Consider the following 17,918-nt stretch of genomic DNA (forward strand, 5'->3'; position numbering starts at 1 on the left):
TTTTGGTCAGACCAGTTTTACACAACTGCACTACCAGCAGCACTAAAACAGCTCCATAAACGTTACCATATGAGCCAGGGCACTGCTCCGACCCACTGGGGGAATACAGTTATTTACCAGATCCTGGCTTAACACTTCACTGTCTGAACTGCTGCCTCTTTGTGCTATGCAGAGAGGACCAGTAACCTTTAAAGCGCTGCTATTGTCTCTTTGTAACAAGGCTGGGGTGCTCTTTTGTAACGCCACAGAGTACTTCAATAAGCACTGTTCCTATGGCACAATGTGCACAATTAAACATCAGCTGGGACGCAGCTTTTCAACTTGCCTTGCGAGAAAATCCTGGTTCCTTCCCCGTCACTGCCCTCCAGTCTGATGGGGAAAGAACTAATGAAAGCAGGAACAATTAGACACCTGAAGAAAAGCTTTCAGAAAGACAGAGAGGAGCAGCTAGACAGCAAACTCAATGCCCTTCCAGGAGAACGGGAGGCTCCGTTGAAAATCTCCTTCCCAGAGGCTTTCAGCAGGGGAGTGGACAGGAGGAGAGGCAGTGAAGGATAAGTTGTTGTAAGAGCGCAGCACGAGGCTGCGGTGCGGGGAACAGGAGTGGTGAGATTTACTGTCCCCAGGCGTGAGCCTGCGCTGCAGAGTGACACAAAGCCATTAAAGTACAAGGAGTTCTGGAGGGCTGCGGCTGCCCTGGGGCAGAGCCTGCTGAGTCAGAGAGAAACTCCTCTGTGGGGATGTCTCCGCGGAGCGAGCCCCTGCCAGGCTTTGCCGGGGAAGATGGACATGCAGGTGAGATGGAGAGCACAGACCTTTCCCTGTTTGTGCCACACCTCCACCTTTGGGAGAATCACCAATGCAGAACTTGGAAGAACCTGCCAAAGAGTCATTTTAGTCACCTGCCATTGAAGCTATTGGAAATAAAAATATGACAATAGAGCCTGACCTGTCAAGGTAAAGGGAGACTGGGAGAAACAAAGAAAGTGGAGGACCTGAAAATCCATGCCCTGAAGGATTTAACTGCCAGCACTGCCAGACCAATCACCTGAGGAGTGCAGTAGAGCTGGAGTAATGTCTTGGGACTGTTGAAATTCATGGTGCAATTCATGATGAAATCCATTCATCAGTCCTCCCAAGAGACCCCAACAGTTCTCGTTTACTCCACCACAAGGGTCTAAAGACAGCTCATAGAATCTACATCCAAATTGGGAATAAAATAAAAATATCCACGCACAGCTCCTGCAAGAAGGTCCCTCCTGTGTTCAGTATTGCCACATCTGCCCAGTCCTGCAAAGCTCTGAGCAGCCTGTGCATCTCACAGGAGCTTGGGCAGTTCCTGCCATGGTGGGTCTTGCTGCACACTAAGCACAACTTTTCACTCATCATCATCATCTTTACCAGAAATAAGGTTATTTAGGTCTGTCTTCCTTTATATCCACCATGGAAGCTACTTGTTCCTGGGCTCTGAAAATGCAGAAGTCATTATTGTAAAGATGGTGTTTTTCATGGCAAGTGTGGGCTCCTACTTTTAGAAGATAAGTACCTATTTAACTAAGAGCTTTATAATAGATCAAGTAGTGTACAGAGTACTAAGAAAAGTGAGAGCTACTACCTAAATAAACGAGTTTAGTGGCAGGATTGGGCAGGAAAATAGTTATCATCTTGGTATCTTTAATACTAATTTATTCAAGACCCTTATCTCTGGATAAATACAAATTAAAAATTAAAAGCCCTTGTAAAGTAATGCATGAAACCAAAGCACCACAGAGAAATCTGGAGAAGCAAATTAAACTGCCATCATAAACTACAAAAGCGCCAGAGAACCCAGACAGAGGGGAAGGAAACTTGGAAAATAAAAAGCCCCAGAAAACCTACTCAATTGCACCAAGAAGGGAAGAGAGCAGGGGATAGTGGTGGTGACAGCAAGAAAAAACACCACTTAAAACCTCAGTTTCCAACATTGCCTCAGCGAGGCACAGAAGGAAATATTTAAAACTGCAGTTTTGAGAACATAACCCAGACCACCTGGTGAGTGACACCTTCTGTTGGCACCAGGCAGACAGGCTCCTGCCGCAGGGCTCCCGAACTCCGGCCCCTGGGAATAATTCCCAAGGTCCCATTAAGTTCAGAGGAGCATAGAGCTGACTGCTGCCATCAAACTTTAAGCAACCAGGGAAATGTGCTCTAAAACACTCTGTTTTTCCAGGCCAATAAAAGCCAAAAAGGGGTCAATTTCAATAAATCAAAATGCTGTGTAAATGTTTAAGGCAATAATAACATTGGGCAATACTAATTGGCATTGCTGGCATGTGGAGGAGGTAGAGAACATGGTGAGTCCCCAGGAGGGGACTGTCCTGCTGAGCCACATTCCCTGCTTGAACAGGGCAGGAGCCAGGCCCTGGGGGCTGCAGGATGCTGGCAGAGACCTGGGATGAGCTGGTGGAGCAGCACAGGCAGCAGGGCATGCCTGGCATGCAGTGTGCTTAATGCCCTTATCCTCATCCAGAAGCCTGGGGAGAGCAGGAATCCCTGTTTCTCCCACTGTAAAGGTGAGGTGCAGATGTGCAGCTGCTCTGGATCACATCCAATTACACATTTAACATCCCACTGCACATTTAGGTGCTTGAATTCCCATTTAAATCAAGAAGGTACAGACTGTCATGATGTGGGACAGCATCAACATGTGGTTAAGCGTCTCCCTGAGTCCCAGTCTGGTCCATAATCAACTGGGCTGCCCTTAAACCGGCCCAAACTGTGACTGGGGATCAACAGCAGCAACTCTGGCCTCCAAAGAAGGAAGAAAACCACCTTCTCCTTCTGGGGTCTGTTGGGAGAACCGGCTTCCAAATGGAGAGGTTTGTGTTTCAGCCCACAGTTCTCTACCTGCAAAAGCTGGCTTACAAAAGCTGCACTGAAGGCAAGTAGCAGGTTTTTAGATACCACCAGGGACATCTTCTGGTCCCAAGGACAATCATCAGCCTTCAAACAGTCATTGCTTGCAGCTTCAATCTGGAGACAGTGCTAGGCAAGTAATAGACTCGGTGCCTTTAGTCAAGACCAGACTGCATAGCTCAGACGATTGAGGAAAGGGTATCTCTAATAAATATATAAAACCCAAAGGATTATCTAAGCAACCAATAAAGACATAGAATCCTCTTTTGATGAAGTTATACTCATTCAGTATGTGGCATAAAAAGAAATACAGATTTTCTGACAGATTTTTATTTCCTGCTGTTACTAAAATGCATCCCCTTCTTAAAGCAGCATCTCAGACAACTATAATTCTTCCCAATTTATCTCTGACTGAGCCTGCAGTCAACAACTCGAGGCCCCAGCTTTGTACCATGCATGTCACAAACGAGATTTTGATTCTAAATGATCGGATACGGGGATTCAATTTTGAAATTACATACATTTTGCACATAGCCTGCATTCCCTTTCTCTTTTTTTATCTGAACTGCCCATCTCATCTCCTATGCACCCTAATGGTTAAAATTGCATGGAGATGGTTTCTATTCTAAAAGAGGCATTCATGGGAACAGAGCAGAGTGAGGCTGCTGAGATTATTTTTACCTGAGCTCTGATTGCGGCGTCCTTCTTAATCCACTTTATCACTGTTTCATACACCAGCTCCTCCGCTTTGGTGTTCAGGCTGTCATTGGACATGTACGAAATAAAGTCGTCTTTTGAGATATTAAGGATCTCTTCTTGGTTTGCCACCTCTGGGAAAATTTGCAAGGCATAAGCTTTGGCCATGTTGTATAGTTCAGTGCACTGCATGGCTTCTGCCATGGCTAATATTCCTAAGCAGTTGCTAGCAGTCAGCTGTTTTTCTAAAGGGAGCAAAAAAAAAACAAACAAAAAAGGTAATTGAGAATTATTAAAAGCAAGATTTGCATTTATTTCAAAGTTATGAGAAAAGTAAGGGTTATAGACAAATCTCCAACCCTAATAATTTCAGGGAGTTAACCAGAAGCAGCAACGTGGGTTAATACAGGATTGGGGTTTAGAGTGCAAAAATCAAAGTCTGTCTAACAGCTGAGTAGGGGATGGGGAGAGAAATGCACTTCTCGAGTTTGCTTTTTGTATAAGCCTTTGTATAAGCCTTCACAAGGCACTGGGGAAACCTACTGACATAACAGGATCTGGGGCTTCCCAAGGGATGGGAACCCAGCCAAGAGACTGCTGCTGTTCCACCGCCTACAATGTTGCTTTAAGGAACAGCAAGATGTAAACGCCAGTGCAGACACTTAAGAATAAATGCAAACAGCACTAAGGACATTTCTGAGAATGCTGCAGTCACTTTATGATAATTTTTGCCCTGTTCAGCTACTAAGATACTTCAAATAAAAAAGAAATCCTCCCCCCTCTTTTTTTTTTTTCAAAGGAACTTTGTTGCCGCTGAATGTGATGACATCCCTTATGCAAAACACAGATTATTCTAACGCCTTCTGTTAAACGTTGTGTAGTGGGTTTCAAAGAAAATCATGCACAGAGGAGACAGCATTATCTCCTCCCCAGCAAACAGAAGCAGCAGCACAGTGTGTAGCTTTGTGTTAGAAGTGTGCTACACCACACATTCGACTGCACTTTTTTCCTTTCCAGCTATTCTGAAGAAAAACCCACCAATTTTAGACATTCATAAGAGGAACTCTCAGATTCTTCTCAGCTTTTGTTAACCAAGCCACTACTAATAGGCAGAATATATTAAGACGTAGGACTAAAGAAAATAAAAATATGAGAGAGAGGGACTGCAATAGATGACAAAGGCATTGGTACCAATGGCAGACTCCTGTGCTGCCAGAGAAGTCTATCACACTGGGCAGTGTCATACCCTAGGGCACTGTCTCAGAGCACTGGACAGGAATGTGCAATGGCCCCATATCTCTTCAAACAAAACTCCCATCAGATTGCTTCTGCTGGAAATGCTGAGAGATTCTTCCCTACACCCAGCTTCTGCCTTCATCAGATTGAAAACCTGCACACTATCTATATATGGCTTTTAATAAAATGGGATTATGAACTACCTTTTTCTTTCTTTTTAAAGCTGACATGAGATTAGGAGTTTTGTGGGTTTGGGGTTTTTTTGCTTTTTCTTTTACAGATCCAGCAGTCTTGAAACTAGGTTATCTTATTTTGCATCAGTTGATTGTACTGACTCCAAGGAGCCCATTTCTTCAAGCAGACTGCAGCAGCAGCACTGTTTGCTGTCAGTAGATTTTGTCACTCAAAGACTGCCTAGAGACAGGTTGTAAACTGATATCTATGAAGCACCAAGCTCCCAATTTTTTTTTCTTTTCAAAGAAAACCCCAAAAACCAAACCTGAAAAAACATGCCCCCTCTAAAAAAAACAACAAACCCAAAACAAAACCCCAAACCAACCTAAACCCTCCCCCACAAACCCCCAAACTCCCTTCCAGATTCCTTGGTTCTGTGTGCTGGCACAGTTTCATGTATATATTTGGCTGGGAGTAAAATAATCATCTAACAGAGCCCAAAACTCTTATCATCCCTTGGCAAACTCTCAAGTCAAAGACAAATCCGACACTGTTCCACCTTACCCTCATGGGATTTATAATGAAGGTAATAATCAATTTTGACTCATTAAGTAGCTGTTTACTAGCACATCATGGTATAGACTTGTGAGAACAAATCTTTGCCTCTAAGGGACTGGGTTTGTCTCTAACAGGAGAGACTGCCATACCATCCCCAGCTGAGCCTGTGGCATGGGACAGAAAAAACACTGCTCACAACTGATTTCTTCTGACCTGTACAGGTTTCTCTGCCTCTAACAATGCTGGGTGGCAGATGCAGCCTGGTACACTGGTGTCCAAGCAGCTCCATGATGTCCATTTGAGCTTCACTCCCTCCTCCTCCCTGAAGAACCCCCTGGTGGCAGATCCAAATGACATTATCCCTGTCTGATTCAGCAATTATAAGTGAGGCCATTTAGAGAGGGGTCCCAGGGAGATGCAGACCATGGTATGTTCAGGAGGCTGCTGACACACTTCTTTGCACTTCACTTCTGATGCAATGAGCACCACAGCAAGGTGGGCCCAGTGATGACTTTTGAAGATGAGGGCTGGCATGTGAAGTAGAGGGATACACTGCAGGTGAGCAAGGCAACAGCTATAGAAGATATGAAAAATCTCTATTCTATGAACATAAAAACACCACCTCCTCCCCATTTTTCACCTTGGACTCAAAATTTAGGGGCAAGCTTGATGTTTCTTGACTGCAGCTGCCTGTAGTGTGACTGTGTACTTACATTAGTATCCCTGTACACCCATAAACAAGCAACTCTAAGGAGAAATCTGGTAATAATCTGGATTAATCTGGTAATATTTTGGATAATGACTTCAGGATGGGCAGAACCATGCCAACATGACTACTTAGATACAGACTTCTGCCATATAATATAGCCCACCCTAAAGGACTGCAATCCAGGGATAGTGGCATGACAAAGACAGCTAAGGACCAGTTATGCTCTGTCTGCTCCTGAGCTGTTTTCCTTTGGACACTGACATGTTTACCATAATTGCTGTTTTGTCACACTGACACTGGGCTTGTAAAAACATGTATTTATGGAGTTTCACCTTGACTCCATTGAGAACACAACTGCTGACTACTAAGCTATTCCCAGTGCTCAAGGACAGTTTATAACAAACTCATGAGTAGACTTGAAGGATATCCGATGTAATCTGGTAGGTTCTCTGGTTTGAGACAGTGCTGCATGGCATATTGTTCCTATGTGTGTCACAATAATAATAATGCAGACCAGCAGCTGGTGTTTTCTACTGTGTTGGATGTGACTTTGGAGTGGGATCCTGTGCAGAGTCATCAGGGGACAACCAGGCAGGCAGACTGCTCTGACTGCACTTCTGGCAGCAGGGTGATGAGACAGAATCAGAGATAGACTGTGCGTAGGAAGGACTACTCGGTGAGATTGTGGCAACAGTATGAGGGAAGCTCAGTGGTGGCTGCAAGCACCTTCTGAGTGCATTCAGCACTGTATTTTCACTTAGAGATGTTTTCCAGGTGATGACTTGGGTATCACTAAAAATAGCATAAACCATGTATTTCCTCATGATATTCTGTGTAGGTTCTGATGGGGAACTTATTCCTCAGGTATTCCTACTGTAATGGAATGTAAAAGCATGTAAAGATGGGAGATAAGTGGAAGACTTTAAGATGTGTTCATTGTCCAATGAATGCCCATTGAATAGTCCAAAAGATTTCCCTTCCCCTGTGAGGGTCTTCCTCATTTCTCCCTGCTTTGATGGGTGTCCCTGCACCACAGATCCAAACCGTGATACCGATGAATCATCTGAAACCCAAAGTGAGCCATGACTGTGATGATAGAGTAAAACAAGTATGAAAAAAAGAAGAAAAACCTGCTAAAGTCTTCAGCCATATGGGTGGAGGAAATACCTATGATATCCTGACCAGTTTGCAAACATTTGCCCAGTTATCATATGGTGTCTGCATGAACCTGTCACCATCGTTACATCAGTCAGCACAAAGCTGTTGTCATTTCTCATGGTCTAGATAAAAGCCAAGAAGACAGCATGTGGGGGAGAGAGAACAGGACTATAATTAGCCCAGAAAAGCTGGTTAAGAAATCTCCCATCAAAATGAAACAATTTTCCTGACACATTTTGCAGCATATTTCCATCATAAAGTGCAAGAAAATCTGGGGTGCCTCTGCCCAAGGCTGCTGAGAGGATCAGGACAGAGATAGAAAAGCTGCCTGGACATCCATCAGTCAGGACCCTCCTGGATCTTCATGACTCAAAAAGGATGAGTTGAACTTCCTCTGAGATGGTGCTGTGCTATGCTGAACAGACCTATTAATTTGGGCCTTTTACTTCTTTGGACTTCCCTTCACTTCTCCCTTTTTAGACATGGCCCATGATGGGAAAGATTCACTGTTTACACTGGTGAACTCTTCAGAAATCTGGTGAAAATCCCCAATTTTAACCATATTTTCGCTTTGTGTAGCACAGAGGTGGCAGGGATGAAAAGAAAAAACATAGCCACAGAGAAGACAAAATGCCTTTCCCTAAACTCCTAAACTTTTCAGATGGTAAATGCTCTGCTATCTCTGTAGAGCAATCCAGTCACAGCTATAAATAAAAATAAGCAATTACACTCAGTGAATTCTCCAAATGAGAATACAAAATTCCAGCAACTCCCCATATATCACTGAACTTATAACCAACTCTACTATTTCATACCATAACATGGTTCACTGAATTCAAATATTAACTACTGGAAAAGAGAAATCTCACACTGATTTAGTGAAATAAATGTATTTTGGTTTTGTGGCTGAATCTTTGGAGATAGTGCAACTTAAACACATCTTGTGTTCCTGCAAGGGCCATAAGATCAATCACTGTAAAAAGGTGGCAAAGGGAAGGTGGGGGAAAGCAATGCCAGAGCCAGAACCTTGTTTAGGTTGCACAGTCTACGAAGTGGGATTGCAAAGCATGAATTTCATACCACCAGTGCCCATCATTTGAGAACAGACTTTTAAACAAGGGACATGTAAAAAGCTGGAAGGGAGAATAGAATAGCACAGATTATTTGCTGATGCCTGCATTGTACTAGCCTGGTCCCACCAGCAGGCTGGTTTAGCAGTGAAAATTAACACAGCAGTAAATTGGATTAATTTGAGAGGTTTTTGGTTGTTGTTGTTTTTTTGAGTGGAACATTTTCTGAACTCTCATCTTCTCCATTCTGCAATTGTAGATGCCAATTTTAAACGAGAACTGCTCAGAAGGAACTGACAGTTCACTTGGGCTTGAGACAGAGTGATGTATCCCATACCATGCTACAAGCTGAGAAAGACAAAGTAGAAATCATATGTCAAAAAAAAAGGGTATGTGGTACTTACACGTGGGAAGTAAGTCATAAAAGACCAAGTTCAAACATTTTGTATGAATAAGCCAAAACTACTACAATTAGCAAATAGTAAATTTTTACTGTCTCACAAACTGATATTACAGCTGTGATAGTGAAGAAGTAGCATGTGGTACAGGCAGGAATTTAAACACCAATGTGTTCCAGTAGAGCTCCAGTTCTAGCTTCTGTTCTACCATGACAAAAATGGGTCTGCCTGGTTCCAGTTCAGGCCAGGGAAGGCTGGCCAAGCTGGAAACTGGACTGCTTTGGAACAGTCTGTGCTGGGAAGCAGATGGAAAGTGAAAGGAGCAGGATGACACAGTGCTGAGGACACATTGTGCTCTCTGACCACCTCTTCCACGTGCCAGCCATGCCATGTTATTATTGCCTGAAACATTTACACAGTATCAAACTTAAGCAATCAGTTGCTCTGGACAAGAACACACTTCTCGTGGCCATCAGAAGATGGGCTCAGGCACTGGTGATGGTGTTGCTCTGTACACCCTCTCTGGGGCAAATGCTCCCTGAACACACAGGGCACACCAGTTACCAGGGGTGGGCACAGCAACCTTTCCTTCCCCCCACCCTCGTGATGACCCACAGACATCAGACCATAACTCTGCATGCAGTAACAAACCCCGTCAGCATTTAACCTGCACAGTTCAACCACATCTTATTTGCAAGTACACTGGACATGGGAAAGACTTTCTCTTGGATGCAAGAAAATTGTAGATACTGCAATGCAGTCTTATTTTTTTTGAAAATTTTGCATATTTGCAAGACATTCTCCTCCATGAAGTCCACCTCCAAATTTTTTGGTGTTTGGCCAAGCTGGACTGGTGTAGCAACCAAAATCTGCTCCCACACAGTTACAAACAACCTGTGCTTCATGGCCTGGTATGTGTGCAGAGATCATCCTCTGGGAAGTAAAATGTTGCCAAGATTCCATGTATGGAACAAAGTTCAACACAGTAAGTTATGCAAGATATGAAACCTCTTGCCACTCAAACAACAGACTGCACTTCTCTAGACCATCTTCTACTTGCCATTGTGTCAGCATTTAAAATACAAATGGCAAGTCAAAGTAATGATATTTTACTCAGTGGCTTTTTGGATTATCTTTTAAGAGTTGTTAGAAGAAAGGTTTACAAACCTTTACACAAGATTTTCAAACCTCACTAGATGAGTGATTCTTACCTAGAAAGGAAACGCAGACTTTACAGAAGGTGTGAAACTGGAACTTGCTGGCAGCTTCCAGTAGGGTTTTTGCATTGGCTGAATCTATGATCAAAGAACCTGTATAAACAAACTCCAGGAGTAACTCCAGGACATCCGCAGTGAGGTTGGACATGGCCAATTCCAGCTTCTCCCCGCTTCTGCTACTGTCCCGCGGTGACCTGGTAACAGCAGACAATTAAATTATGGACATTACACCATCCCCATTTTATTGGCATTTATTGATTAGTGAGGGCTAGAAAATCGCTTTGCACCTCATTATATTTCTCCATTATTTTTGTTTACGGAACTGAAGAATATGAATTTTAAAATAACTGAACTTAAAAACTTTAACTGGATCTGAAAGAGAAGAGTCTTAAAGCAAGTCTTACAAAAAATCTGTTTATTGCTACTTTGCATTTTCATGCAAAAACAGTTGCAAAAGAAAGGAAAGGAAAAGAAAGGAAAGAAAGGAAAAGGAAAATGAATGATCCAACATTAATGAAAATGAGGAATGGGATTAGCTTTCAAAGGGAAACAATACATTTTAACACCTTGGTTAACATCTCATCTTCTATGCATAATATAACTGTTAAGGAAAAACAACTCTCCAATTTCAAGCGAAAAGGTCATCTACTTTTTCAGGAATCCAACACTGGAATAATTTTAAATGTCATGTGCACTTAAGGATACATTTAAAGACCTTTTCATAAAAAATAGGAATAAAAATACTAATTTCTATTTAGCTTGAACTTCTCAGTATGTTATATTAAAGTATAGATACAATCAATACAGTATCTGCATACAGATGACCACATAAAACATAAATATATGCTTAGTCTAAAAATCTATTGTTCCCTTTTAGGCATGAAAAAAAGAAAGACCTTCATGGCAATTGCTTTGAAAACTGAATACAAGACAAGCTAGACAGACAAAATGGTTAGAGCAAAGAAGGGAGAGGGGGGAAAACAACAACCAGCTCTGCCACAGGAAGCCAGCAGCCATCCTCTAGGAGTTTCATGACTGTGGCCTACGGTTTTTCCTGCATGAAGTGCTGAACAATTTGGGGATCAAAGTATCTCCTGCATTTGAAGTGTGGATTAGTGGTTGTGAAATTATTGGACAAAAAGAAAGTCATACTGAATTAAAGTAAGGGCCCAGTTCTTAATGCATGGTTGGCTGATGTGTCTGCAACACTAAAGACAGGTTACACCTGAAAGACAAAAGTGATAAATTTGGTAACATCAAGGAGGGGAGGGGAAATCTGTTGGAGTAAGAAAATAAACTCTTTTAATGGTTAGGACCATCCAGCACCTTCTCAAAGAAACATAAGCTTTTGTCTGTCACTGGACAGTCAACGTCTGCTCGCTCCAATTCTGCTAAAGTACTTGCAAAAGCCATTGCACGAGTGACACAAAACCAGCATACGATGTGGTATGACATTTATGGACTGGCCAAAGCACCACTATTCACAGCCAACGCCAGCTTTAAGCATGACCAAAGCACTACCAACCTCTCACACTTACACAGCTGTCTAGAAAGGTGATGGTCAGACCTCTACTATCATAATGGAGGAAAAATGAACAACATATGAGGTTCAGGTTTTTTCCTGCATGGCATCCCAACCAACCAATAACACCTAAAATCACTTGGGAAGATGCTTAATATTTGCAGTGGATGCTTTGTTGCTGCTTTTCCATTGATTAGCCCTGTTCAAGTCAAGGTTACAGCTTTTTTCATACATATCTCTGCAGGATCAAAGCTTCATTTTCCAGTGAAGAAGCAGCTAGCAGTTCTTAATTTCATAGTTTTCTCCAAGGAAATTAGCAATGGTTATTCCCATTCACAAAAGGAAACTGAGGCACAAAGAGACAAAATCACTTGCCTGTGACCATAGGGAGTCAGGGGCAAACCAAGGAATTAAACCACATTTTTAAAATTCTAAATATCGAACTGTCCCTTTGTATGACAACACAGATGGGTAAGATCCTATTCCACAAGCAGATGGGTAGGAATATACAGATTGAAATACCTGCCGTATCCCTACAAGCACAGATGTGTGTGCTACTCTGAATCCTTATGCTTTATCACACCACAATAATCTTTCTGAACTCTTGCATATGGATTCAATTCTGCATTCGAGGCAGAAAACCTCAGGTGTCAAAACATAAGAGTTGCCATTTCATAGATCCTCAAGAGGATGCCACAAAGAGTTGGGATTTTTTTCTTTCTCACACTCACACACCAATAATATGCCTGATACCGGATTTATCTCCAGTTGTACACACAGCTGGTGCTGCACTTTGGGCTATCAAAATGCCTCCCGGATCTGATGCAATTCCCACTGAACTGCTCTCAGAAGCGGTTTGTACCTGACAGTGAAGTTCATATTCCTGTGGGCTGGTTAATAAGCACACTGCCTCACATTCAGGGAGATTTGGAGGTACCCAGCAAGCGACAGTGTCGGGCTGTTTGCGCCGTGGGAAGCCCCACCATAAGCAATTATTTATATAACAGCACTAATTGCACTGTGCTGGCGATGGCTGCGGGAATGACTGTGAGTGATCCATTGGGAATCGCTCCATCTCACCCAGAACACAGACCAGGAGGCACAAAGGAAAGGATGATGTGACACCAATGTCAGCACAGACACACAGCCATGTTGGCAACAACTGCAAGCTGCTATTTTTCAGAATAATTAAGTAATAATCTCTTTTACTTTGTAATACACCAAGCAATAAACTGCTGCTGCAATTGATTAAATGCCAAAGAAAAGCTAAGGTGTTTAATCAATCACTAGAGCCACTTATGGCAAGTATAATACAAAGCTACAGAGATTATTGATATTACACAATGAGCCAGAAATGGGAAAGAAAATTATCCCTATTGCTGCCTCGGTGATGCCTTGAATGTGTTGTGCTGTTTTGCTTGTGCTTTCTAGGCAGCAAACCCTCCAGCTCTGCATTTGGCTGGACCAAATACTGAGCACAGGCTTGATTCAGCCTGCACAGGGAAATCACAGCTACCCTGGCTTCCACACTGGAGATCTGGCTTGGTACAGGCTGGAGAATGGGCAGGGAATTGGCTGAAGCAGGTCCTCATGGATCAAAAACAAGTGTTTGAAGGAAGAAAAGAACACAATGTGGGGAAACTGATGTGACTGACGTGGGAAGTTGCACAGATTTCTTCGTGAAACTGTTTCAGTGACTTGGGCTGTGGGATCCCCCTCCAAGCCTGATTAAAGGTGCCTATGTTCCTTGTTTTCACACACATTAGAACATCAATATGCCCTGTGCAGTTATATCTCATTGATTTGGGTCAGAGCCTTCTCTCAGCTATTGCAGAGGAACTGCAATGAAGTGGCTAAAGCTGCATTACAAAAACAGAATTTAGTCCTGTAAATGCATATGCAGTGGACTGGGGGGAATCTGTAGGAGTATAAACAGTTGTACCCTAAATACCTCATCCTGTATCACATCAGGAGGAGGTTTGTCAGTGGCATCAGTAGAAGCAAACATTTAGAGAAGTCTTACCAGAAAAGCCTCAACTTCCTGCCTTAAGAGTTGAGAAAAATCACAGTTCACCTGGTACATACACTCCAGTTCCCCCACTCCTGGCACAAACACAGGGTGTGTCTCGGCTATAGGGAACCTGCCTCCCTCATGTTCCAGTCTCACTTGAAGCCAGGGAATGTACACTTATCGTCCATGGACATCATTAAATGTGGCACATGCTGCTATTTGCCCTGCGAACTCTAAAGTTTAAACAGAATGATGTAATTTTATTGGCCTTGTAATCATTGCTCATATTATAAAGGTCACACATTTCACATTGTGACAGAAAATCAATAGCTCTCCCAACAGCCTCTGGGGGAAAAAGTTTTGCTTCTGAAGAATAATATATAATAAACAATTTTAGTCCTTACTTTATCATGGCTGCAATCTTGGAGAAAAGCTACAGTAAAAATCTGGCAAAGGCTGATATATAAACTCATTAAAATTGGGAAGTGATTTAGAACAGGACTTTTAAAAAGATTTATCTTGAGCTAAACAGCAAAGAGATTTGTTTAGGTCTACATTTAAACAAGCTCCAAGAGCTCTTTAACAGCTTAATTTTATGGTAGCTGTTAGGGAATTCTTTCAGATTTACAAATCATGTATTTCTCCAGCAAGGTGATAGACCTGAGCAATGTGCAAGCAGAACTGAACCTGCAGATAAGCAGGAAGCACAGATACACTTTGCTTGGGTAAGGGGGAAGTTACTGAAAAATATTCTGCATTGTCTGGAATAATTAAGTCTAACAAAATCAAGCCAGTGCCTTTGAACATACTCTGGCTACTTATCCTTCAACTTAATTGCTTAAACCAGGGAAGACAAAGGCATAGGGAACCTTTCAAAGCAAAAGATGGCTCGATTACACTCTCAAATAACAAATCAAAATCAGTGTCCCTTTCTGTTATCTAACATAGAGAAAAGAGCAGAAATGTTTAAATACTCGATAGCAGGAAAAATAACCCTAAAATCTCATCTGCAAGATTTAGGAGTGGAACGGACAAAAGAAAAAGGAGAGAAATTTACATTTTTGTTATTCATTTGTCCTTGAAAATCATTTCCACACTTGTAATACACACAGACAAGAGTCAGTACTAGTGTTTTCATGCTTAATAGCGATGCCACCGAGTTTTCTGCATCTCGAGTTATAAATAGATGTGTATCTATGCATTGTCCCTGCATTATTCGTATCAGCACGTTCACGTAACAGAATGTCTGTGTGATTCTGTTCAGACCATTTAATAGTGGGATGCCTTGATTTGCAAAGCCACGTTTAGAGTCTGGCTAAAGTAGCTGTGTAAGTGAAACACTGCTAGAGCATCAATTTGTCAATTTATGGACAGCGCCACCGCCTCTCATTCAGCTTTCCCTCATGGTTTGGATATGCTGCCTTTAACTGGCTTGCAACATTATTTTGACTGACTAATGGTTTGGCTACAGCTTCACTCAATTTTAGATCAAACACGAAGAGCTACCTATCCCTGGTGCAGATGCCAGCCAACACTCTGTTTACAAGCTACAGTCACAAAGTCAAAACAAATTCTGGATGTTCAAAATGGAGCCATCTGCACAGAATAAACATGAAAAATGTGAAACATTTTATGTAAATGTACATTACTGCCTAGGAACAGTTGGTTCAGCTTCCTCCCAGGCTGCCTGGTTGGGAACAGGAGGACTGACAGAGTTTGTGACACCTATTTACATTTGATGCCATATGACTCACTGTGCCATAGACTCTAAGGTATGACGTGTATTTAAGCTCTGTGCTCCAAAAGGGCACTGAAGGAAATGATTATCTGTTAAAATATAGACACATTTAGAATTATTACTTGTGATCTTCCCCTGGATATGTGTGACTTGAGATGTACCTTTTTCTTTTTGCCTCTCCAAAGTCTACCACCATCTGCCTTTCCCAACAGGAGACAGCAGCAAAGAGCTCCATAGCATAGCTCAATTTTGTTCACATTTAATAATCTATCTTGAAGAAACAGGAAAACACACTCATTCTGGTAGTGGAATAATAAAAAAAAAATTATTGTCTTTGACTATCTATGGCTTGGTGTCCTATACAGCTCAGGAATCTGAATATCCTGCACTAAAGCACATATTTGAGCTGACAGGAGGCTCCAGGATTGCCAGCAGAAGCAGGAGATTCTGCTCCTCCCTGCACCGAGGAAACTGAACCCTGTGTTTTGCGGTTGGTTCCCCCTGCCTGGACCAAAGCAATGGCCTGTCCTACCACCCAACTCTCTGATGGCCTCTCCATTGTGGGCCCTCCCAGGATCTTCTCCCTCAGCTCAACATGTTGACATTGCTGGCTTGCTCTCATAACTAGGAATATAAATGTTTATCCTACAGTAATTGTGTTCCCATTCCATGAGTGTACCATATTTTCTACTAAGATAGACAGGACAATAAAAAAAATGAAATTAAATTGCTCTGTTCCCTGGACAGTATTTAGGTCTCCAGAAAACAGGAAATCCAAGATTTTTATGTAAGATGAAGCACTTAAATGAAGGGAAGCTATTTCTTTTCATCTCTGTCAAATTATTTTGATTACCAAAGAAAGGACTCTAGACTGGGATAGACAGCTTCTCATGAGGCTTAAGAGTCTGTTAGCTGTGTGCTCATTAGAAACTGCTGTTCAAGTCGACACAATTTAGACCGAATATCTTGTTTATTGTGGGATTTCAACTTTTTACTTTAATCCTTAAAGCAGTGAAACTCCAGGCAAAGAAGAAAATGCAATGTTGCTGCATCTTAACTGCCCACTATTTATTTTTTATCATCTTCAGAGTTATTAATGGTTCAAAACCCATATGTCTATTTATCCTGGGAGAAGCAAAAAATAAACCATTATATTACAGCCAACCTTCAGCTATGTACAGAACAGACAGCACTCTACATGGGAAGTTGTATTTCACACCAAAGATCTTGATTTATCATTAATTACATGCTCATGAGATATAAAAATATAGATGCCCAAACGTACCAACATACATTTCCACGACACACACCAGGACGCATGTGCATACTGAGGTAACAAGTTATTTACTGAGTTATACAAGTTTAGGCAGCTGCAAGGTAATCAATCATGTAAATGATGACAGGAAGGGACATTTATAGAGCAACATCATTGCAATACGTATGTCATAAGGCACTGAATGTTTTATTAAACAGGATTTAAAAAAAAAGTGAATTACACCCCAGCATAGCTTCTCCTTAACTGTTTTATCAGCTCAAAATGTATTAACTTGCAAATCTCAGCCTTCGTTATACTGTCTTGTAGATAAACATTATCTTTGAGCCTCAGTCACTATCTGTCTCATGAGAGGAGAAAACATGTACTGTAATGGTGCTATTGTATGATTACAATAAAGAACTAGTAAAACCACAAGATTAAATAAATTACATTGTTTAAACACAGGCTTGCAAATTCGTCAGGAAAATTTACCTGACCAACAAATCCATTTGCTCACTTTTTATCAGGATGTTGAAACAAATAATGTTCCTTGTTCCAGGCAAACAAAATCTGGCCAGACTAGTGTAACTTATTAGGGTCAAATGCTGCCAGTTTGCACCTGCTCTATCAGAAGAAAATCAGGAAAATTAATGGCTGTGAGCTCAGGCACGCACCAGCAGCTCCTGCTAATTCACCATCACAGAAATGATCATTACAAACCAAGACGAGCAACAGGATTAGCAGCAAATGCTTTTGTTCACGGACAACATGGCCAGAATAAACCAGAGCAAACAAAAGAGCCACGTTTCCTGTATACCCTTAATGCCATTCACGGATGGAACACAATCTAAATGCTCGGTCAAGACCATTTCTAAAGGCGCGGGATCAGCGGCAGCCGTAACGCTACAGAGTCGGAGATCACAGTCGGAGGCACAAATCTGGCTCCCTGCTGAGATTTAAGAAAGAAGATGACGAGTTTGAAGATGCTGGCTTAAATAACTAGCAAGAGAATGAGGAAGTGAATAGCAAGTGCCCTTGGAAGAAGTGTTTCATGACCTAGACTTTTGCTAGGGACTGAGAATAAACTGAAGGTACTAGTGGGAAAGTAAAAAACTGGGGCAACTTATTAATAGAGTGGGATCTTACTTGTTTGCAAGTATCTCTGTCAGCCTAATTCAGTTGCAAAATAACCTGGGTGAGAGCTGCTATTTGTTAAAGGTAAATAAAAGATGCAAGCAGGTTCTGGTGGATTATATGGGAAAGAAGATTAAAAATAAAATG

General features: G+C 41.9%; 1 protein-coding gene across 7 annotated transcripts in view; it reads right to left on the reverse strand.

Moving 5' to 3' along the window:
• The window catches only part of KLHL29 (kelch like family member 29), a 399,687-nt gene that overhangs the window by 47,188 nt on the left and 334,581 nt on the right, over positions 1–17,918 (reverse strand). For all 7 annotated transcript variants that reach the window (XM_071548271.1, XM_071548268.1, XM_071548273.1 and 4 more), the window contains 2 exons: positions 10,106–10,305; positions 3,577–3,836 (listed from right to left, as the gene is read on the reverse strand). In XM_071548271.1, the coding sequence (XP_071404372.1) occupies positions 3,577–3,836; positions 10,106–10,305 (460 nt within the window). The remainder of the gene's footprint in view (positions 1–3,576; positions 3,837–10,105; positions 10,306–17,918) is intronic.

The sequence above is a fragment of the Pithys albifrons genome, chromosome 2 (genome assembly GCF_047495875.1).
Source record: "Pithys albifrons albifrons isolate INPA30051 chromosome 2, PitAlb_v1, whole genome shotgun sequence".
Taxonomy (NCBI): Eukaryota; Metazoa; Chordata; class Aves; order Passeriformes; family Thamnophilidae; genus Pithys; species Pithys albifrons.